This window comes from Coregonus lavaretus (genome assembly GCF_964263955.1).
Source record: "Coregonus lavaretus genome assembly, chromosome: 15".
NCBI classification, from domain to species: Eukaryota; Metazoa; Chordata; class Actinopteri; order Salmoniformes; family Salmonidae; genus Coregonus; species Coregonus lavaretus.
Window position 1 is genome coordinate 41128742 of NC_140002.1, and position 24895 is coordinate 41153636.

Below are 24895 nucleotides of genomic sequence, written 5' to 3' on the forward strand. Positions count from 1 at the left end.
AAAGAGAAACGACAGTCCATCATTACTTTAAGACATGAAGGTCAGTCAATATGGAACATTTCAAGAACTTTGAAAGTTTCTTTAAGTGCAGTCGCAAAAACCATCAAGAGCTATGATGAAACTGGCTCTCATGAGGACCGCCACAGGAATGGAAGACTCAGAGTTACCTCTGCTGCAGATGATAAGTTCATTAGAGTTACCAGCCTCAGAAATTGCAGCCCAAATAAATGCTTTGCAGAGTTCAAGTAACAGACACATCAACTGTTCAGAGGAGATTGTGTGAATCAGGCCTTCATGGTCGAATTGCTGCAAAGAAACCACTACTAAAGAACACCAATAAGAAGAGACTTGCTTGGGCAAAGAAACACGAGCAATGGACATTAGGCCGGTGGAAATCTGTCCTTTGGTCTGGAGTCCAAATTGGAGATTTTTGGTTCCAACCGCCATGTCTTTGTGAGACGCGGTGAGGGTGAACGGATGATCACTGCATGTGTATTTCCCACCGTAAAGCATGGAGGAGGTGGTGTTATGGTGTGGGGGTGCTTTGCTGGTGACACTGTCTGTGATTTATTTACAATTCAAGGCACACTTAACCAGCATGGCTACCACAGCATTCTGCAGCGGTACGCCATCCCATCTGGTTTGGGCTTAGTGGGACTATAATTTGTTTTTCAACAGGACAATGACCCAACACACCTCCAGGCTGTGTAAGGGCTATTTTACCAAGAAGGAGAGTTTTGGAGTGCTGCATCGGATGACCTGGCCTCCGCAATCACCCGACCTCAACCCAATTGAGATGGTTTGGGATGAGTTGGACCGCAGAGTAAAGGAAAAGCAGCCAACAAGTGCTCAGCATATGTGGGAACTCCTTCAAGACTGTTGGAAAAGCATTCCAGGTGAAGCTGGTTGAGAGAATGCCAAGTGTGCAAAGCTGTCAAGGCAAAGGGTGGCTATATTGAAGAATCTCAAACATAAAATATATTTTGATTTGTTTAACACTTTTTTGGTTACTACATGATTCCATGTGTCATTTCATAGTTTGCCTTCACTATTATTCTACAATGTAGAAAATAGTAAAAATAAAGAAAAACCCTGGAATGAGTAGGTGTCCAAACTTTTGACTGGTACTGTATATAATTTATATATATATATATATATATATATATATATCACACACTTTCTCTTGCTCTTAAAAAACAGCATATATGCCATTTAGCAGACTTTTATCCAAAGCAACATAGTTACGCATGCATACATTTTTGTATGGGTGGTCCCAGCGGGAATCAAACCCACAATCATGCCGTTGCAAGCGCTGTGCTCTACCAACTGAGCCAGTGGACCACACATTCACATATACAAAGCCCAAAACAAGTTCATTAGTTTCTTTCAATGTTTATTTGTTTTGACAGACAATAACGGAGCACATACACTTCCTGATCTCATCACCTCCGGGGGAAAACCAGGACAGATCCCTGTGTAGTGCCCCACTGTTCTGTAGTATGACCATTATTCACTGTAACAGTTGACCACCAAGACTCCCAAAAGAGGCATTTTCTATTCCTTCTTGAAGCAGTTATAGTTTGAGTACTGGTACGTTAGGTGCAAAACACATTCAGCAATAAATACGAGGCTGATAGGACAAAACAATTATTTCAGGGAACTAGAGAGCAGGGGGCATTATGATTTAGAAGGTGATGGTCTACAAAAATGGTGTATGACTAACAACACAGTGAAGGCATGAGGTCAGCAGTATTCAATAATCTGTCTCTGAAGCATCACACCACAATTTCCAGACTCCGCCTTCATTCATGTGGATCTTTAGTGCTCCGCTACGAGTGGCACGCAGTCTAGAGACACATCTTCCAAACACAGACAAGATCCCACAGGCACAGGTTTGATTTCGCAAGATATATAAAAATGCTCACATCCCAACGTAAAGCCCTTTATTTAATATACCCTTTATTTAATCTTATTTGGATAGGGAGAAGAAAAAAAACAATCAAATAGGAATACAATTTTTTTTTTTCATTTTAGCAGACGCTCTTATTCAGAGCGACTTAATTAGTGCATACATTTTATTTTTTTCCACACTGGTCCCCCGTGGGAATCGAACCCACAACCCTGGCGTTGCAAGCGCCATGCTCTACCAACTGAGCTACACGGGACTATGTTATACCAGTAATGTTGATAAGGACAATTGGTCCAAGTGACCAGTCTCAGAACAACATTTGGAGAGGGATAATGAAAGGCTCTTTTTACTTCTCTTGTGTTTTAAGTGACTTTTCAACAGAAAAGACAAGAGCCAATAGTGTGGCATGAGCACTGCAAGTAGCAATGACTCAGAGTTAGTCAATGAGGTATGACATCAGTCAGGCACTCTTTTTGGGTGTGGAGTGTTTGAATTAGGGCTCTCAAGGGAAAATAAATGGGTGGTATAAGCTATTGTCGGCATGGGATAATGTGTGTGTGGGGGGGGCAAGAAGATTAGAGTCCATGAAGGCCATTGGCTGAGATGAGGAATGTGATGTGTGCAAAGATAAGTGTGCGTTGATGGAGCATAGGGGAAGGGCCTGGAAGACAAAAGGGTGGGGCATGAGAGCCTTTAGCTGGTCGACGTCAGCTTGGTCCATGGGGTGGCGCCACGCACTTCAAAGGGCTGATCATTGGCGAAGATGTGGCTACACAGGTCATCCAGAGGGGGCTCTGGGTCTGTGGTAGCAAACTGTGCAGCGTCTTCAATCTCCTTCCTCACCGCAATATCAATCTCCTGCACACATACAGGACAAGGGAAGTTTGGTCATTACATCCTCCAAGACATGCTTCTGTCAGCTGTAACTATTTACAATGCATCAATAATCATGCATTTTTCAAACTTAGTCAAAGATATGAATCTATCTTGACTATGTATATACTGCCTATTCATACTGTGTCGAATGGCCAGTATATTAGTGAATATTTGAGAATCACCTTGAGCTCCTCTATGCTGGCCATGTTGTTGCTAAGCATGCGGTCCTTCAGCATGGAGATGGGGTCGCTCTTACTACGGACCTCCTGGATCTCCTCACGTGTGCGGTAGCTAAGGAAGGGGAAAGAGCGGGGTAGGGGTATGCAGTGTCACTACGGCAGGTAAGAGAATGCAGGGAGGAGGCTACGGGGGGACATAGCAGAGTGCAAGGGCAGCAATATATTAAAGCACTGAAAAACTAGCTGTTGAATCCCTGGTAGGTCAGCACTAGGCTAGGTTTCCATCCAATTGGTGCCAGATTTTCATGCGAATATTCAAAATAATCTGCGTATTTTCCCACCAGAGGTGTTTCCATCAAACTGATTTGTTGCGGAGAAAAGTCTGTGTGATGACGTAGTGCACATAAAAAAGTTCCCATGTACCCAATTTAAAGAAAAATAGGCTGTGGCTGCAGATCTGTAGGTAACCCCCCAGTTCTACCCCCCCGTAGTAGTTGAGTATCCCTGTAATATGCTATGCTATTATATTGGGTTCTGTTATGTACAATACTATCATCATGTGATGTTGCAGACATTGATTCAGCTTTGATCTAACTTTATTGAACAAGCACCAATCGCCAGAGTAGCCTGTTCTCCACGAGTAGAGCAGGGACTGAGTAAGTAGAGAATCCCGCGCATGCGCAGAAGCGTCGGGACCTTTAGCTGTCGGGAAGAAAGGTCCAGAAAAGTCGGATCCGCAGCCACTCCGTAAAAAATATATCAACTCTGCCGAGTGTTTTGTCGCAAAAACGGTTAAATTGAAAACTTGCCCAATCTGGTTTTGGCGCATGCTCTCTAGACAAGTTTGCTGATAAAGTGGTCAGGTTTTATGATGAGATATGGATAAGAGCAAGATCATTTTATTTGATTATTGGCAGCAAACAGCGATTATCATGTCACCAGCATTCAAATAGTCTACCCTCGATATTTAGCCTATTGGAAATGTGCATGATCACTGTGCACTTAACCAGCATGTGAAGTTCATCATAACTTATTTCATCTACCTATATGCTTTCCTGCATCGTGGTGGTAGGCCTACAACGTAACATATTGCGTGACTTGTGGTTATTATATCAATATTTGTGCATAAAAAGGTGTTTCCACCCCCATTTCTCACATAATACATTTTACAGACACAAAAAGATCCCACCCTGTCGAACGAACAAATTGTCTGTCGACATTTATGAATTTTATCCGACATTTCCTGTTTCCATTACCCCTGTCGTGACTGTTTTTATGCGCCAGGTAAATCCTTCGCATTAAATGGTTGGATGGAAAATTGTTTACTGATGGAGTTCAAATAACTTCTACAGAGAAAATAACAGATAGGTAGGTAATAATAATCATGTCTATGGCATCAACAATACTAATCTACTAATCCAATAACGATATACAGAGCATACAAAAAAGAATGCTTGTTGTTTCCATGACAGACTGACCAGGTGAAAGCTATGATCCCTTATTGATGTCACGTGTTAAATCCACTTCAAAATCAGTGTAGATGAAGGGGAGGAGACAAGTTAAAGAAGGATTTTTAAGCCTTGAGACAATTGAGACATGGATTGTGTATGTGTGCCATTCAGAAGGTGAACGGGCAAGACAAAAGATTTAAGTGCCTTTGAAAGGGGTATGGTAGTAGGTGCAGGCACACCGGTTTGTGTCAAGAACTGCAACGCTGCTGGGTTTTTCACTCTCAACAGTTTCCCATGTGTATCAAGAATGGTCCACCACCCAAAGGACATCCAGCCAATTTGACACTGTGGGAAGCATTGGAGTCATTGTTTGGTACACTCAGTTGAGCTGTGGACATTTACCTGACGCCAGGATCGCTCATGCTGTGTCCATGATAACGGTAGGTCTGGAGCTCCATGAGGATAGGGCCCTGAACACAGGTGGAGCAGAGAAACAGTCTCAGTTGTGCTACTTCGACTTAAAAACACACAAACCTGTACACAGACACAAAATCAACAACCCTCCATACTTGTAAGGTTGATGCTCACCTTTCCAGATCGGCAGTGATCAGCTGCAAACTTGGTGGCCTCTCTAACACACAGAACATCCATCCCATCCACCTGGATACAGATACATTACTTGAGTTTAAGAATTACATTTTGTAAGTTATACAGAAGCGTGAATGTATTAGTTAGCAGTCTACCCTGAGGCCAGGAATGTAGTCTCCTCTCTTGTAGTATTCGGTGCTGGCAGCAGAGCGCTCTACTGATGTGCCCATGCCATATTGGTTGTTCTCACAGATGAAGATGATGGGTAACTTCCAAAGAGACGACATGTTATATGTCTCAAAGATCTGACCCTGTGGATTAATAACAATTCAGTCAACAGTTGGGCTCAAATCGTTGTACTTCATATGTTCAATGCATGCAGGTGTTAAGAAGCATGTTGTATGTCAAACCTGGTTGGCTGCTCCATCACCATAGAGACTGACACACAGCTGGTCATTGCCCAGGTACTTGCAGGCCAGGGCTACACCGGCTCCCAGGGGTACCTGAGGGGAGATTAGGCAGGTGTTTTATTTGAGAGGGAGAATCCACCATCTTTGAATGGGATATACAGCTTAGACAAATGATCAGGTTAAAAAAGGAATCAAATGGGATTCTTTCAAATCTAAGATAAATAAATAATGCTAGGCCTTTGTGAATTACCTGAGCTCCCACAATGCCATTGCCTCCATAGAAGTTTTTAGTGTACATGTGCATAGAGCCTCCCTTGCCCTTAGCAATGCCTCCTCTACGACCTTAGTGAGACAGCAAGGGAAGAAAATAGGAAATGAGGGAAGAAAACAATGAGTGAAAGATGTGTGTTTGAATGGTTAGGAAGACAAAATCAGAGGTAGAATGATTAGCTCTTGGTGCTGAGCGATTAACCAAATGTTGCTTTTTTGGTTATTAAACAAATAATTGACAGACATCGTTTCAATTACTTTAATTCCATTTTGTTTTTTTTTGTGAGCCAACGCGCCGTTTCTCTAAAGAGAAATCAAATAATTCACGAGATAAATGAAGCCAAGAACTATATGGGACGCTGGGCTGACGGGAGTTGTAGTTTTTATTAAGCAAATGTTCAACCTAGTTCAGCGCAAAACCGTGGTAATTAACTACAATGACCATAATCCATTGCGCCTGTTCTTTTCCGGCTCGGACCCAGATGGATACACTTTTACGCCTCCTATGTTAGGTTAGATACACAGATAGCATACGCCGCTGCATGAGAGAGTAATGTACACAACAACGAGAAGAACTAGTACAATTATTTCATCAGACAACTCTGCAGCATACTTAAGCAGACTAGCCTAGCTAAATAGGATGACTAAAGACAGTACAGTATGGGGAGAACACAGAATGTTAGATGGTTGTCTGGCTGCTACTGTCTGAGCAGAGGAGATGAGATGACTTAGGAATGAAAAATTATAAAGTCAAAAAATAAAACTAAGTAATATACACAACTGAAATATCTTATTATTTAATTGTAATTTCCTTTTTTTCTATATGGACCTGACAAAGACAATGGAATATTTTCAATGTTTTGGCAATTTAACGTTCACCATTTCTGGCTTTGACATTTCCATTAAAAATCTCTCGTCATTTTAATATCATTAATTCATAATGCATTTAATGTTTAAAAAAATAATAGAAACCGAAATTCGTGATTATTTTTTAATAATCGAACCGACCTCAAAAAGCACTAATCGTTCAGCACTATTAGCTCTTATTAGAGTTATCTATTGGATTGGGTCAAGTCAAGTACACTCACCAGTGAGCTCAGCCATGATCTCCCTGACGGTCCCGCCCCTGGTGAGGGTATAGCCGTGGGCGCGGTATGCAGTAATCAGGTGATCTGACAGGGTGATACCCCCCTCAATGCCAACCGCACAGGCTTCCTATCATAGAATAACAAACAGAATCTCTGAGCGTTTATATTTGAATGAAGTATGTGTGTATACATGCGAGACTATATTTGCTTATACAATCCATGAGAGTGATTGTGTGCGCTCTAACCTGGCCATCATACAGATGACAAAAGCCTCTGATGATCTTCTGCTTGTACAGCTGATCTGCCTTCAGCTCCATGCGTCTTATGGTCTGCATGGTGCGGTAGTACTTCAGTCCCTCCTCCCGGGTCAGAGTGGCCGTCAGAGGTGGGCCCTCCTCCAGACGATGTAGGTCAACTTTCTATACGAGGGAACACACACAATGCGATCTCATCAAGGCAAACAGTGAGAATCAATCAGCTAAAAACGTTTTATTTTTGTCTTACCTTTATGTCAAAGGTGGCCTCAGGAGTGAAATCAGCATATGAACGTGACGACGCCACCATGCTGGCGGCCTAAAATAAAACAGAGGACATTGAGAGATGCACTCCATGTGTACATTCTACCAGACATCATCACGTCTTTTCACAACTACAAAAATACTTCACAAGACCTGCAGTTGGGCAAGCCAGGAGAGGCAGCACAAAAGTATCTGAAATAGGACAGACCCATACATTGATAAAGGGTGGAGTGAATAACCTTGAGATAAAACATAACTACACTTCCAGAGGTTGATCCACACACCACAACACCAACTAGCATGAATAAACACTCCATTGTCACTGAGATCACCAGTGAAAAGTCAGATTGTCTCAATCACTGAACCAATCAGCTAACAAGAACGCCTCATTGGCTGAAACAGACATATCCAGAATAATGTATGTTCAAATGTGAATGGTTAATGAGGGGAAAAAGAGAACATATTATTGTGTTGTAGACCAAAGATGAAAATAGTTCATTTTGGGGTGGGCAGGTTCACACAGCCAGTCAATTCAAACACTAAGGAAACAGTGATCATCACACCATGGGCTTAGCCTTAGTGTGAGAAAACAGCAGGATCACAGCACCTGTGCATAAGGGCATGCAGAGCACTGTAAAAGCGTGAGTGGTTGTGAGGGGAGGAGAGTAAGATACAGAGGGGCTGCCAGTACTCACAGCAAGCTGTGGCTCTGGTAAAGGAGTGTCTTCAGTCAAGCTGAGGGCGATCTCAGGGCGTGAAAGCAACATTATGTCTGTATTCTGGCTCCTCTCTGCCAGCTGAGGCTCAGATATGGATGAGTTAGTAGTGTCGCTGTTAGTACTGATGTCAGGTTCTGAGAGGTTTAATTCCTGGGTCGGTTGGCCTGTGTTTAGAGGTCGTTCTGGTGATGTTAGTTCTAGTGTTAGTTGGTCAAAGTTTATTTCTGCTTCTGTTGAAGAGTGGGCTATGATAGGTGCATCAGAGGTTATTGGAGGCTCTGGTAAAGTCGATTCTGATACTTGAGAGTCCATCGCAGCTGACTGTTCAGATGAGTTTGATTCTGGAATAACTGGGTTTGTTCTAACAAGTGGTTTGGATAAAGTTAATTCTGAAACAATCGGGACATTTAAGGGTTCTTCTAAGGGTTCTGAAACAGTCAAGGCAGTATCTGCCAAGGGTTCTGCTTCTGAAACCGTCAGGGTAGTATCTGATAAGGGTTCTGTAACAGTCGGGCCAGTTGCTAAGGGTTCTGGTGAGTTTAGATTTGGTTGCTCTGATAAGGATAATTCTGAGACTGGCAGGTCCGTATTTATCACATGGCGAAGTGATGTTGGATCTGCAAATGGTTTGTCAGTGTCAAATAACTCCTCTTCAAGTTTACTGTTAAAGGCAGGGGACGGATCAACTAGAGTGGCCTCTGGGGGTTCTTCTTCAGGTATTAGTCTGCTGGCAATTGTAAGTTCTGGGGTTAGTACAGCACTGTGGTCTGTTTCAGTAAATGTTAGATCAGTCTTTGGTCTTTTGAAATTGTCTGCTAGAGGACTGTGTGAGACAGAGTATAAATCTGTGTCTGGCTTGCAGGGTCGTAGTGCTGGGTCTGGCGGAGAGGTTATGTCAGCATACTGCCCCTGGACCGCCAGCAGCTGCAAAACAGCCCTGCACATGGAGGACTGGGGAGAGAAGAGCCAGGCAGATCAGTCACTGCAGAGTCTAGCTGTAATGTCAACACCCACTGAGGGGTCTGAAAACAGCAGCAGTTACCTACTCCAGCTCAAACAGCTAAAGGCCTGGTGATTGTTCTGAAGGTGTTGATCCAGTCCAATAGAAAAGGCTTTTCAACACTTAAAGTGCATCATCTGAGTGCTTTGTTTCATCTATGAAACAAAACTAACCTCTGTGAATTAAAATGTGCCTTTGAAGTGGAATTCCACATAAAAACCTCTCCCAATGAAGGCCCTATGAAGACTCAGGCTAGTTCTAAACCACATTCTCTGCACTCATTAACTCACTAACCAAACAACTTTCCACTCACAATATAAAATAAACTGTACCTACCTACCTATCAAACCACTTTTGGCTTTGCCAAAGCATCTGCACTAGCCTGTTGGCTCTGACACCACTATCCAATGTAAAATAAGTAGGACTAGCTAGAAGATATACATACATATGAGATAGGTTTGTGTGTGCATGTGATAATTAATATATCTTAACAGTATAAGAACTTTCAAAAAGCAACAAGATGAGGGATTAGAAGATAGCAAAGCATTCACGAGATAAAATCATTGAGTGAAAGTATGGCACATACCAAGTGAAAGGGAAATAAATCATTTAGAATAAAGCTGGAGTCAGGTGAGCCACAGGGATTGTATCACCCTTACACTACAGTAAAACCACATCTTACCTCTGACACAACCTGGGCTCCCTATAAGGCAGGGAGTGAGAGAATACAAGGGAAAGACATAAATGGATAAAGAGACAGATCAATGAGAGAATCACATGAGAGATTATATTGTCAGACATGAAAGGGAAAGTTCTGACAATTATGTGCCACATCAAATGTTTGAGGTGTGTTATCCATGGTGGCCAGCCAATCATTGAAAACGTGAGTTTTTAGTTCCCTGTGATTACCTTCATATAACACTGATTCTTTCATCATACTGACACTTCAGTCAGAAGCTTTTTCACATCATTAAGACCTTACCATTGGGTATCTTGATTAATAGCTGACATTGTGGCACAGAAACAAAACAACCAATGATGTGACATGAGGAGATACTCTTGCATTTAACGTTATTAGAATTACTTTGATGATGATGCTGCTGCTGCTGGAGTGGAGATTAGGCTTGTTGAGGTCAACTATGTTGACAAGTTAGCAGCTAGCTAAACGATTGGCTAGTTAGCTAACTAGATAAAGTACCGGTAGGCCTTTAATATGATTCGCTTGGATCTTAGCTAGTTAACATTAACAGGTTTACTTAACTACAGCTAGGCAACAGTCCTATGTGTATCTGAAGCCAGGCTAGCTAACGTTACCCCGGTACGAGTACGAATCCGGGCCTTGCTGTCTAGCAAGGTCAAGACGGCAGCTGCTCTCGTTTAAGAAAAATGCAAGCGGTCCTTTTTATCCTATACTAAAGTACTATCCAGAAACAATACTTACATTTCTGCTTGCACTACCCCTAAGCACGTTGGAGATTATTGTCAGCATCTTTTGCATACTATCTTGCCGCCACCGATCTGCAGAACGTTTCTGCTGCCAGTCTTCTTCTTCTTCGATGAGGTTTAACGGCGGTTGGCATCCAATAAATGTTGCATTACCGCCACCTACTAGACTGGAGTATAACTCCCTTATACTTCGCTTGAAAAAATGGTCTAAATCAACAAATACCCTACACTTCCAGAGGTTGATCCACACACCACAACTAGCATGAATAAACACTAAATTGTCACTGAGATCACCAGTGAAAAGTCAGATGTCTCAAACACTGAACCAATCAACTAACAAGAACGCCTTATTGGCTGAAACAGACATATCCAGAATAATGTATTTACTCTGGATAAATCAAATGTGTGTTCAAATGTGAATGGTTAATGAAGAAAAAAGAGAACATATTATTGTGTGGTCAACCAAATATAAAAATAGTTCATTTTGGGGTGGGCAGGTTCGCACAGTCAGTCTATTCAAGCACTCTAAGGAAACAGTGATCATCACACCATGGGCTTAGCCTTAGTGTGAGAAAACAGGTGGATCACTGCACCTGTGCATAAGGGCATGAAGAGTACTGAGGGGCTGCCAGTTCTCACAGCAAGCTGTGGCTCTGGTAAAGGAGTCTTCAGTCAAGCTGAGGGCGATCTCAGGGCGTGAAAAATATATACAGTGGGGAAAAAAAGTATTTAGTCAGCCACCAATTGTGCAAGTTCTCCCACTTAAAAAGACGAGAGAGGCCTGTAATTTTCATCATAGGTACACATCAACTATGACAGACAAATTGAGGAAAAAAAATCCAGAAAATCCCATTGTAGGATTTTTAATGAATTTATTTGCAAATTATGGTGGAAAATAAGTATTTGGTCACCTACAAACAAGCAAGATTTCTGGCTCTCACAGACCTGTAACTTGTTCTTTCAGAGGCTCCTCTGTCCTCCACTCTTTACCTGTATTAATGGCACCTGTTTGAACTTGTTATCAGTATAAAATACACCTGTCCACAACCTCAAACAGTCACACTCCAAACTTCACAATGGCCAAGACCAAAGAGCTGTCAAAGGACACCAAAAACAAAATTGTAGACCTGCACCAGGCTGGGAAGACTGAATCTGCAATAGGTAAGCAGCTTGGTTTGAAGAAATCAACTGTGGGAGCAATTATTAGGAAATGGAAGACATACAAGACCACTGATAATCTCCCTCGATCTGGGGCTCCACGCAAGATCTCACCCCGTGGGGTCAAAATGATCACAAGAACGGTGAGCAAAAATCCCAGAACCACACGGGGGGACCTAGTGAATGACCTGCAGAGAGCTGGGACCAAAGTAACAAAGCCAACCATCAGTAACACACTACGCCGCCAGGGACTCAAATCCTGCAGTGCGAGACGTGTCCCCCTGCTTAAGCCAGTACATGTCCAGGCCCGTCTGAAGTGCATTTGGATGATCCAGAAGAGGATTGGGAGAATGTCATATGGTCAGATGAAACCAAAATATAACTTTTTGGTAAAAACTCAACTCGTCATGTTTGGAGGACAAAGAATGCTGAGTTGCATCCAAAGAACACCATACCTACTGTGAAGCATGGGGTTGGAAACATCATGCTTTGGGGCTGTTTTTCTGCAAAGGGACCAGGACGACTGATCCGTGTAAAGGAAAGAATGAATGGGGCCATGTATCGTGAGATTTTGAGTGAAACCCTCCTTCCATCAGCAAGGGCATTGAAGATGAAACGTGGCTGGGTCTTTCAGCATGACAATGATCCCAAACACACCGCCCGGGCAACGAAGGAGTGGCTTCGTAAGAAGCATTTCAAGGTCCTGGAGTGGCCTAGCCAGTCTCCAGATCTCAACCCCATAGAAAATCTTTGGAGGGAGTTGAAAGTCTGTGTTGCCCAGCGACAGCCCCAAAACATCACTGCTCTAGAGGAGATCTGCATGGAGGAATGGGCCAAAATACCAGCAACAGTGTGTGAAAACCTTGTGAAGACTTACAGAAAACGTTTGACCTGTGTCATTGCCAACAAAGGGTATATAACAAAGTATTGAGAAACTTTTGTTATTGACCAAATACTTATTTTCCACCATCATATGCCAATAAATTCATTAAAAATCCTACAATGTGATTTTCTGGATTTTTTTTCCTCATTTTGTCTGTCATAGTTGACGTGTACCTACGATGAAAATTACAGGCCTCTCATCTTTTTAAGTGGGAGAACTTGCACAATTGGTGGCTGACTAAATACTTTTTTTCCCCACTGTATACCTTTTTTTTTAAATCAACAAATACCCTACCATCTAACCCTACACTCACTAAAAACCCACCATCCTACTCCACTATTTAAATCTATTTAGTCCTACCTCAGGCCAACAGCCTGAAAGGATGGGACACCACCACTTAACACACCCTGTAACCCTTCTGATGTCAAGTCTCGCAAACCCAAATACCTCTCTGCAGCTGCCACCACCACCTCAATGTTATGTGACTTACGTTCCATCCCTGCAGTACAGTTGATAACCATTGCTATAAATGCAAAAAATCAAATCTTACTGAAAATATATATCTTGTTGGCCTATCCCTCTGTACTGGTACAGCTCTACTATTCACACCACTCCTCTCAGGATTCCGCCCCCTTGACCCATCTTCCTCTACTTTCTTCACTGCCTCAGCATACGACAACTTCTGTAATACTCTAACTATGGAAACCTCAACCTGCCTCTTGCACTGGACATTTCTGATCCCCAGCCCCATGGGCACCCCTACAATTAACACATACCACTACTTTCCCCAATGCTACACATTCCTTTGTCTCATGCCCAGTGGCGGCTGGCCGATAGAGGGCGCTAGGGCGCCGCCCCCTTAAATAAAATTATTTTAAAAAATAAAATAAAAAATAAATAAAAATAATAATAATAATAATAAAAACATCAGTATGTCAATATTTGTGTGTTTGAAATATGGAATGCACACAGTAATATGTGTAAGATATGATATAAAATCATATTCGCAACCTTTCCTCTATTTGTCAAACGCCTCGTCAGCTCTGGGCGATACAGAAAGTGCCCCGAGGAGGCGGGTCTACGTAGCAGTTAAGCCAATTGCTAATTTAAGATATGAATGTATGACATAAAATGTAGCTAATCAGCGATTTTAATTCGAATCCAAGGAGGGCGATTATTTTATCGCCCCAAGCTCGCCCCTGATAAAATAAGGACCGGGCTCCAGTGGCGCCATTTTTACTAGACGACAATGGCGAGCGCAAACGTTACTCCTCCAAGACCCAACCCTAACTCGGTGAAATCTCTCCTCCAAGATCCGTTTGAGAGGAGAACTTTGTCAGAGAAAGTTCGGGTGAAAGAGCTGGGCCCAGATCAACCTGACCTCTCAATCAGACAGCAGGCTAGCGAGAAAGGGAAGCAGTATATGCGCGGCTTCTCCCGTAGCTGGTACACCAGGAAGGCTTGGCTAGCTGGGTGCACTGATGCTAATGCTTTATTTTGCTTTCCGTGCTTGCTTTTTAAAACGACGGGGTCAGATTCAGCATGGACAGGTACCGGAGTGAGGGATATGAAGCACCTGTCAGAGAAGGTAAAGAAACATGAGAACACCAGGGCACACATGGACAACTCTGTAAAGCTAGCTGTATTAGGAAGGGTGAACATTGCTACGCAGCTGGATGATGGCCACAGGATTGCGGTGAGGAAACACAATGAGGAGGTGGATAAAAACAGGCACATTCTATCCAAAATTATCGATTGTGTGAAGTTCTGTGGGGCTTTTGAGTTGGCCTTGCGTGGGCACGAGGAGACTGACTCCTCGGACAACCCCGGCATTTTCCGGGGCTTAGTGGATTTTGTTGCCTCCCTCGACAGTGTGCTGGAGGAGCACCTGAAGACAGCTACCGTTTTTAAGGGCACATCAAAGACGATACAGAACGAGCTGTTGGACTGTATGCTGTCAGTGCTTAAGGATTACATCCTGGAGGAAGTAAAGAGTGCTGATTTTATCGCCATTCAAGCTGACGAGACGACTGACGTTTCCACCCACTGCCAGTTGGTGCTTGTGATACGCTACATCGATGCTAAAAGTAACGTCCAAGAGCGTTTTTTCGAGTTCATTTTGATCGAGAACGCAACCGCCGACACCATCGCTACAGCGCTGCTGGAGAGGCTCAGCACCATACTCTCACATGGACAAAAGGCCAAACTTATTGCCCAGGCTTACGACGGAGCAAGTGTGATGAGGGGAGCCACCGGCGGAGTGCAGCGTAAAATAGTGGATGTGTACGAAAATGCGCACTACGTCCACTGCTATGCACATCAGCTGAACCTCATCATGCAGCAGGCTACTTCACGCATCCCCAGGATCGGCACTTTCTTTTCCGACCTTGCAGGATTTTCTGCTTTCTTCTCCAGGTCTCCCAAGCGAACCACCGTGCTTGACGAAGTGGTTGCGCATAGACTCCCCAGAGCCTCTACAACACGGTGGAACTTCCACAGTCGCGCTGTAAACACTGTGTACGAGTACAGGGATGACCTCCTAATGTGTTTCCAGACCATCAGAGACTCTGGGAACTTTGATGCCCCGACTGTCAGAGAGGCGGGGGGCTTTGTGAGGATGCTCGAAGACGAGGCTTTCTGTTTTTTCCTGGCACTGTTCCACAAGATCATGCCAAATGTGGACATGCTTTTCAGCCAGCTGCAGAAGAGGAACATCGACCCTGTCTTCATTAAAGCACTTGTCCAGAGGTTCACAGACAGCATGCTAACAATCAGGTAAATAACTATATTTACTATTGGCTGATAAAGATGTTGTTAGAAAGATGAATAGTTCACTTACAACAGTTTAAAAGCCTAAATGTGTCTGGTCATCAAAGTGAGTGATTATCATAGAGCCGTCACAATTATATTTGTTTTAGTATTTTAAAAGGAAAGAGAAGACACAATCAGACGTTGATAATAATGCAGGAAAGTACTACACAGTTTGTAATAATTATTCAGGTGTCCACCAGGTCAATTTCTAGAAGAGGCCTAGTTGTTATTGAAGATTAACTTTATTGCTAAGTGCACAGCAGAACAAAATGATGTTGCATCCCTCTCACAAATGTAATAGAAAAAGGCTTTAAAACGTAATAACATCAGTTAATTATGTACATCACAGGTTAAAAGCAGTTACTAGACATAGTTTGTGTGTATATACACACTATCTGTCTGTCTGTCTGTCTGTCTATATATATATATATATATATATATATATATATATATAAAAGTCACTGGTTGTGTGTTGAGGGGGAATTACAGTGAGTTAAGAAGTCTGATTGCAAGTTATCAAATTAAACTTTATTTTTTGGACCCAGGGCCTCAATTCCCTCTTTGTGTGGGGACAGCGCATCTGACGAGCAGCAACAGCCCATCAAGCGACGGAGGATGCTGGGACCAGGAGAACAACAGAGGTTGGCTATAGAGGTAAGTTGTGATGTAATTGTCAGTGTTTCCCCCTAGAACTATTTTCAGGCCTGGTAGTATGTAGCCAAAACCCTGAACAATCAGCACCTTGGTAATCATATACTTGAGTTGGACATAGGCATGTGTCAGTCAGGATCACTTGCATCAAAATAGCTTAATTGCAAATTAAAGCTGATGATGTATCTTTTACAGGTATGTGATACCATCCTGAGTCATGCCAAAGAGAGGTTCTCCTTCACCCAGCACCTCATCAGCGCAACACTATTGCACGGAGAGTTGTTCCCACAACACAGTGTGAAGTTCCCCGATACAGCGCTTGAAACAACCGTGGAGGCGTACCCCATGTTGAACAAGGCCAAGCTCAAAACCGAACTGTCCCTCATCTATGAGAACAGTGAGTTCAAGGCTTGTAGTGGTGCAGTGCCCCTGTACCAGTTCTTCATGGAGAACAACCTTCAGAGCACTTTCACAGAGACTGCCAGCCTCCTCAAGATCCTCATCACCACACCCATGACAACTGCTGAGTCAGAAAGGTGCTTCTCTACACTGAAAAGGATCAAGACCTTCCTGAGAAACAGCATGACACAGGATCGCCTGAACGCTCTGGCCATGCTCTCCATGGAGAAGAAACTTGTCAGGGACATTCCTGACTTTAATCAAAGGGTCATTGAGAGGTTTGCCACTCAGAAGGACAGACGGGCAAAATTCCTGTACAAATAAGATGACAGACACACACACACAGAGCAGCTCTGGCCGCATGTTTCTTTGTATATAGTTGACCTTAGCATAAAAAATCCAGTTATATATGGTACTCTAGAAAGTCTTAATAGTGTCTTTGCTAATATTACTGTATATATGTTGTTTGTATCAATTAATTGTTGCAGTTCTGGAGCACATTAACAATTAGTCACATTTAGTATGATCATAAAATACTGTATGCTATTCTTCCAGTCAAAGGTTTGAGTTCATCCACTTGATATCCATTTCTATATTATACATCCTTTTATACAGTGTAAGATTTCCTATAAACTTTATAATAATTTCATGTTATTGTCCACTTTCCACTCTGTTCTGACAGCATGCCTGTTGCGTTGCCTGTTTACTACCAATGGTGAAAAGTTCACTTTAAATGCAAATGAAAGGCTTGGGTTTGTGTAATATGTTTTTGTGTAAGAATGCCTCAACTTTTTAATATTGGCATTAAATAATTACTGAATGTTTCACTGAGCACTGCTGTCCTGCAGTTTGTGTTAAAATATATCGCGATGGTTACAGGAAAAAAAAAGTATGGCACAGCCCCACCGAGAATATTTTTCACCAGCCGCCACTGCTCATGCCCTTCTGCACACTTCTCACACCTAGGAACCTCCCTCCTACACACTGCTGCCATATGCCCAGAAGCTTGACACCTGTAACAATGTGTTCGGCACAAAAGCTCGTAAGGAATAACTTATATATCCTAACATCACTTTGTCATCCTAACATCACTTTGTCGGTCAAAGACTCAACATCAAAACGTCAGACAATGACTCTTCTGTTTGACCACTCACGCCACCCTGTCTGCGTCACACCAAACGACGAGCATCACAAACATTAGGAATCTTCCCCTTCAGTTGGTCAACTTTCACATTTACCCCTACCTCAGTAATCACTCCTCTCAATGGCGCCCTTTCCTTGAGAGCAAAACAAGTCACCTCTCTTGTCCCCCTTCATTTAATGCGGAGCGCCTGCTCCCTCTGACCAGCAGAAACACAAACAATTATCACTAGACCACTTCTGGTTACCCTCACCGATTCCACAGCACCCAACTCTGTTTTCACCCACCCTGAAACCACAAATGGATCAGCCAAAATGCAAGGGTCAACTTTTTACAAAAATGTCACTCCACAGACTCATCTTTATCATGACCCTCGGTGCAGCCCTTATGAAAAAAGATTGCAGTCAGAGTGCAGTATAACTGCAGTATGCTGCAATTACTGCTTCCAAAGTACCACAGTGCACTGCCCTTTTACTGCAGTTTCAAAACTGTGATCTTTTTTTGTAAGGGAAGCCTCCTGGGCTCCAAAAACTTCACCACACCTACCACCTCAGATACTTCTCCCTCATTCACTTCCATTTCTCCTCCTGTCTTTGATCCGGCGTATAGCTCACTCTGCTTACACTTTCTACCATTCTTCTTTAACAAATAATATCCCTTTTCCCGCCATTTTTAACCAACTCAAGCTCACCCTATTCCTCCCTCTCTCTTCGACCTCCTGCCTCTTTCTCTTTTTCCCTCCATTCCTCCTCCGTATTCCAAGTATACGTCTCCTTATGATAATACTGCACTTCTACTGACATACATCTTGTTCTTGCCCTCCCAAGGGACGCCATTTAACCGGCTGTCACAATCTCCGTTCAATCAGCAAAACTTTTCCATTTCAAACAAGCGCGCTCTTCCAACCACCATCCACAGACCGATTAATCGGTGTTTCTATGATCATCTGCAAAATAAATGCCGTCTAATATCATCTTCCCCTTCAAAGCGCGCTCCTGATGCCTGTCAAAACAACGTTACGGACAAAACAACGTCGACTGCAGATGACGACATGCGCTAACCAATGACGTTTTGGCGCTAAGGTTGCTTCTAATTTAAATGGGTCCGTACTATCTGGAATACTTGGGACGTCCCTACCCGATTGAAGTTTAAATAAAAAATGGTAGGGGTTAGGATTTAGCGTAGGAACGTCCCAAGGATTCAAAGTAACACTGACCCTTCTAAATGTACAGCTTCGAGATAGGGCGCGAGCATAGGCCGTGGTAGCTATAGCAAGGTAAAATAAAGCCGATTTCATCTTCAAGCATTTAATTGCAAAATGAATTACCGCATACGAAACAAGTACGTATAAATAGTCATGAATAAGGATGATGCATAAACTGGTATCTGACTGTTTAAACAAGGACCTTCAGAGGATTAAATTGTATTTCAAAGACTTAAAAAACATCCTTCACATCCTCAGTTCTACTGAGTTCTCCTCAGCACGACTTTATCTGTTTTCCTGTTTAACTGTTCACAGGTGTGCGGTTAAGGTTACACCGCAGAGCACAGGGTTATCCCTTCTCGTATTTTGTGTTGGGTGACTAGTGAAAGGAAAGTTTTCGCTTCGGGTAAGAGTTTGCTTGTCCACTTTTCTTCCTCCATTTACTTTTGTAGCTAGCGTTACACGGCTAGCTGCGGAGACTTGGCTAGCTTAGCTGCAAGGCATAGCTAACCTGGCTAGCTATCCTGCCGACTAGCTTTTCTACCTGGAAGGGAGAATTACTAGTTTGCGCTCTCGTTTAGTTCAACCCACTACCGGTATTGACTAGGCCGAACGTCCCAGCTTTGCTGCTTATCGGTCGAGAGCCACACTTTTGTTAGTCGCAAGACCAACATAGCGCTAACTAGCTAGGCTACTAGCCCAAGTGGTGAACGCTAGTTACGTTTCACTCTGTTCCCGGATGAGCTGTTTTTTTGAGCCATGGAACCTGCTAGCTCGGCCCAGGGAGCACCAAGCAGGACCCCGGCCCATTCCCCAGCACACCCATGCCTATGCAGGGCGACCATTTCGGGCAAGGACACGCACGCCCTCTGTGTCGTCTGCCTGGGTGTCGAACACACGGAAACAGCGTTTGACCGACCCCGGGTCATGCATCCATTGCAAGGTTTTTGCTGCTGAACAAGTCTGCTAAATTAACATATTCTTTCTACAGTTTATCAGCATACACCCAAGACGTTCCCTTTGTTGATGATGCTTATAATGCATTACGGTTTAACCAAAATATTACATGTAACAAAGATTAAATTAAATGGAAACCATGAAATAATGTTGAATGTATTACTATGTACAATATCTAATTATGTTGCAATATGATAACAATAGCCTAATATATTCAACATGCTGTAAACTATTGTCTTAACAGTTTAATTTGTTTTCATTCTCATCACCCTAATAACTGACACACCCCTCACTATTGTCATTGGTTTGTCTACATAACCTGGTTCAAGCGTTCAATGACATTACCCTGAAGAAGGCACAGTGATTCCGAAATGTTGGTGGTTTACACAATAAATAACTGGGAGCTTGTATATAGAGTGCGCAACTTTTTTTTCTTCTTTAAGCCTACAATTTACTCGCTGTTAGTCCCCTCTACCAACTTTTCTGGGTGTGCACCAGCTCATGCTTTTTATTTGTTTGTTTTTTGCTGCTAACAACCTCTGTCGGAGAGTGCGCAGAGCAGCCCAACATGGTTCGTCTCCCACTCTTAACTCGAGTGGGGAGACTGCCTCACAGACCCAGCCCTCATGGGCCGACGTCTTGGATGACTAACCTGAGGACCTTTACCCACTTTTCCAGGGCTTGGTCCCAGTGGAGGGGGAAGGGAACCTCGTCATCGATGATGGCGAGGGTATAACTGACCTCCTTCAGGCAGCAGAGGAGGAAGAGGACGAGGAGGCGCAAGCCGCTCTGCCCTCTTCCGCCCTTAGCGTGGCATTAATGGCGGATGACAGATATTCGCTCATTGACGTCTGCAAACGTGACCAGATTGAGTGGCCCGAACCCCTGTGGGTCGCAGCGCAGAGAGGGACTGGTACGACGGGAGTAGTGTTACAAAATTCCAGGAACTTTCAATAAATTCCCTGGTTTTCCAGAAATAAACCTTTGACTGGCAAGGTCCAAACCAGACTTTTTGTCAACATGAATGTCAAGGACATGGAGGAGCTGGGCCTCGACAAGCCACTGGTGGTCGAGCCATCACTGGCTAACCACCTCAACCCCAGTGCCTTAGCAATGACAGTCACAAAACAGACTGCCTCTCTGCGTCTATCTACCAAAAAATATACGTGTCTGCCGCACGTTCTGTACTGGCGTTGAACCTTATTTCCCTACTACTGGCTTACCAGGCCGAATGATGTTGGAAATGCACCTATCGATTGGCCTAACCCAGACCTTTGGGATAAGATCTGTGTCGACAGACCTCAACCTCAGAGTCTCATAGGGGCGCCATTCAAGGCTGTGGCCGTGCCATGAGCCTTGCAGTGGTAGAGGAGAGCGCCCTGTGGCTCAACCTGTCCGACAGAGAGAAAGCAGATTTCCTGACGAGCCGAAGGAACTGTTCGGAGGGCGAAGCCTTCAACTTCTGTCTGCCCCATAGACCCGGGAATTGTGGCTACCTGAGAGAATTGACTCTACCCTCGAGTGCCCTCCGTACCACGGCTCTAGTTCAAGCAGCTCGGGCAGGAAGCACTGTTCCCATGTTCCAGTGTTTTAACACTGCCCTTTTAAATAAAAAAGCTTCTGCTGTATCCCGGCATCATGCCAAAGACACAGAGTGAAAATACTATGACAAGGAGACTTTCTCCATCACCACCTGAGGGCGTGTCGGCACCACTGGTGAGTGAGAGTCTATCGACCTGTGGGTGACTCGCCAACAGAGCAGGGAATTGGCGTGCATGCGCAGTCCAGCCCTGGATCTGGTCCACAGTGATGAAGGTGTACAGACTTCAGACCTACGGGTCCTCAACAGCTATCTGACAAAGTTCACGTTCCGTATGCTCACATTCAACGTGCTGTCTCATTCTATTCGTTCAGGTGACTGGTTCACCTCAGTCTTCCTGCAGGATGCTAATTTTCACATAAGCATCCTTCCAGCACACAGGATGTTTCTGAGGTTTGCTTTTCAAGGCACAGCCTACAAATACCTCGCTGTCACATTCAGGCTAGCACTAGCTCGCCAAACGTTCAGCAAGTGTGTGGAGGTAGCTCTCGCACCTCTAAGAAACAAGGGGTTGAGAGTCTCCGCCAACATAGACGATTACCTGCTTTGCTCCCCGTCCCGGGAGCAAGCGGTACAAGACACAACTTGCCTTGTAACCCACTTCTCCGAGCTAGGGTTAAAGTTCAATCAGAAAAAGAGCTGTTTGGTGCCAACGCAGAGAACAGAATACCTAAGTGTAATGCTGGATTCTCTCTCTTAACAAGCAACACTCTCGGAATCCACAGGGGGCCCTCGGTCATGTTCATGACGTGCCTCCGAGTGCTGGGGTTGACGGCGTCCACCATCTCAGTAGTACCTCTTGGCCTACTGAGGATGAGAGACTTCGAGAGCTGGGTGTTTGCCCAAATTCTGTGTAAACAACGGCGTCACCTTAATCGTCATGAGGTGACTTCCGCATATCTCCTGGCTCTCCGTCACTGAAAGAGCCACTCGATCTTTGTTCCTGGCACTCCCAGGTGACGACAGATGTGTCACTCCAGTGGAGGCTGCAGAGGGGAGGACGGCTCATAGTAATGGCTGGAATGGAGCCAATGGAATGGTATCAACCACATGGAAACCATGTTTTATACCATTCCATTGACCCCATTCCAGCCATTATTATGAGCCGTCCTCCCTTCATCAGCCACCATCTCATCACTCACAGGCTGGGGTGCAGTTGAAACTGCAGCAACCTTGTTCATATGAGATATATCTGTGAGTTAGCAAGCCCAAGTTTCAATATAAACAAAATGTAATCACATTCACATTTTCAGAAAATATATTGATGTATTTATAGCCCATTTAGACAAATAAATGGGCTATAAATACATAACATTACCACTTCGTTTACACTGCCTAAGGGGGACAGGGCGCATTGGCTGTAATGCAGCTGCGGTTGTAATCCGAAGCCTACAATTGATCACACTGGAAGATCGTCTCATTTTCATCCCGAACAGCATGTCAAATCAATAATGTTTAGGTGTAGGCTGCTGCAACATTTCTGTGAAGAGTTTGTTTTTGCTTGTGTCTGTCGGGGTTGAGCTGTTATCACGTTTGCTAAATATCAGAGGAACGTGGAGAGCGCGCTTTGCTAGATGATATGTCTTGTGCCAGCCCGCGTGACCTGTGATTTCCATTAATCTGATTGGTCAAGACATGCAGTACTCCGATATGAAGGACAGATAACTTGTGCACGAGTTGACAAATCATGAAGCAAATCCGTCAAAAAAAACAAAGACTTTCCTCATATTTGTAATGCTTTTGCATCAATATTTTCATTAAACTCAATCTAAGGTGGTGGGGCGTTGCGGGCAGTGGGGTTCAGAACAACAAGGACAAAAATGCATACCCTCTGGAGGTCGCCCCCCCTCCCGAGATAGGATATGAACACGTCATAAGCCAAGGCAAAAAATTATTGAATTACAGGAAATTAGCTGTAAAACTGCAAAATGTTATCTCAGCCTCATGGCAAAAATTTGTAGAATATCATAAGGTTAGCTATAAAACTGCAAATTGTCCTCTCTGCCCCATGGCAACAGAGCCCCACAGTGGAGGTGTCTTTCGTGTAGGTTTATCCTGGCATGACATTTTGATAACCATGTAAATCTCTCTCGGACAAGGTGACTTTTATCAATATATTAGTCTCTATTTACTGTCAGATTCAAGAATGCTAATTAGCATCAAAGTATACATCATGCAAAACTACAAATCACTGCAAGCTCCTGCACGTCATCTGTAGCTGACACCTTTGCTAACAGGGATTGTGTCAATTTAAAACTTGCACAAGGAAGTTCACAGAATTGTCCATTTAAAGAAATGTAGCCAATTTATTCATTACTACATTTAGCTAATATTAGATAGTTAATCCAGATATTCTTACCTTTGCCTTGATTCGGCAGTCTCGTCCAGATCATCATGGCATTTGTAGTTCTTTATGATAGCCACGTTAGCAGCTAATTAGCATTTCATTTGTTGAGGGTAAATACAGGCGAATATTTTGATAAATGTCACCTTGTCCTAGAGAGATTTACACGGTTATCAAAATGTCACGCCATGGTAAGCCTACACGAAACACTGCCCTTATTTAAAGTGTTTCTAAAAATCCCCTATGGGAAAAATGAATGTTGGAAAAACTATTGGAACCATTTCCCTGTTTGACCGCTAGGTTTTATGGGTATTATAACTTATATTGTGGGACTCTATATGTGTAGAATTTATTGAAGGCTGCTGAGGGGAGGACGGCTCATAATAATGGCTGGAACAGAGCAAATGGAATAGATGTTTGTTTACCCCCAGCCTTTTTGGCATTTAAATGACGCTAGCTTGCTGGCTAGTGAGATAAATTAATCTCGATCTAATTCGCAAGTCTTGGATATGCCGCGTAACTACTTCCAGTCTTTGCCTGCCTTTGAACGGTCTAGGTCAGGGGTGTCAAACGTCCGGCCCGCGGGCCGGATCAGGCCCGTAAACGGGTTTAATCCGGCCCGCGAGATGATTTTGTAAAGTATATAAATGAGCTGCAATTTTTCAATAAAATAAACTGCTGTTCCAATTGTGTCCACTGGATGGCGCAATAGCAATTGTGTTAAGCAAGCAAACTGTTTATACCGGGGCAGAGCAAATAGGTCAAGCAAGTGCAGTCAGTCCGGATGAGCTACTTTGTTTTGCCCGCAATATTTATTACGGCTTCTACTTTTAACATTATGTGCTTTGGCACCCTCATTGCCCCAATATGTCTCTGTCAAAAAAGAGAAAAGTGGACACAGAGTGCAGAGTGTTCCAAGAAAAATTGTCATCCTTCTATTTATTCACGGAATTGAATGGGAAAGCTGTATGTTTGGTGTGTTCACAGCATGTTGCAGTGCTGAAAGAATATAACCTTCGTCGCCACTATGTGAGTCTTCATGCCGACAAATATGACAACTTTCAAGGACAGCGGAGAAGAGAGAAGTTGAATGAACTGTTGGCGGGTCTGAAGAAACAGCAGTCTGTGTTTACTCACAGCCGAGACATCAGTGACGCTGCAGTGAAAGCTAGCTACCTCATTGCTAATGAAATCGCAGTGGCTTCAAAACCATTTAGTGAGGGTGAATTTGTAAAAACATGCATGATGAAGGCAGCGGAGATTGTGTGCCCTGAAAAGCACCAGGCTTTTGCA

The 24895-nt window shown here is 43.6% G+C and overlaps 1 protein-coding gene across 4 annotated transcripts; it reads right to left on the reverse strand.

The window, feature by feature from the left end:
* Positions 1-1376: 1376 nt before the first annotated feature.
* LOC311142825 (pyruvate dehydrogenase E1 component subunit alpha, mitochondrial-like) lies at positions 1377-10583 on the reverse strand. 4 transcript variants are annotated; one of them, XM_084178518.1, is made up of 13 exons: positions 10450-10583; positions 9691-9711; positions 7985-8959; positions 7276-7344; positions 7017-7190; positions 6772-6898; positions 5664-5755; positions 5414-5506; positions 5159-5314; positions 5004-5075; positions 4818-4885; positions 2968-3076; positions 1377-2767 (listed from the first exon to the last, which is right to left on the reverse strand). In XM_084178518.1, the coding sequence occupies exons 1-13, from the start codon at positions 10504-10506 to the stop codon at positions 2603-2605; spliced, it is 2178 nt and encodes a 725-aa protein (XP_084034644.1). In that variant the 5' UTR covers positions 10507-10583; the 3' UTR covers positions 1377-2602. The 4 variants fall into 4 exon arrangements, with proteins under 4 accessions (XP_084034644.1, XP_084034645.1, XP_084034646.1 ...); XM_084178519.1 differs by lacking the exon at positions 9691-9711; XM_084178520.1 differs by lacking the exon at positions 7985-8959 and having other exon boundaries at positions 10450-10576.
* Positions 10584-24895: the final 14312 nt, after the last annotated feature.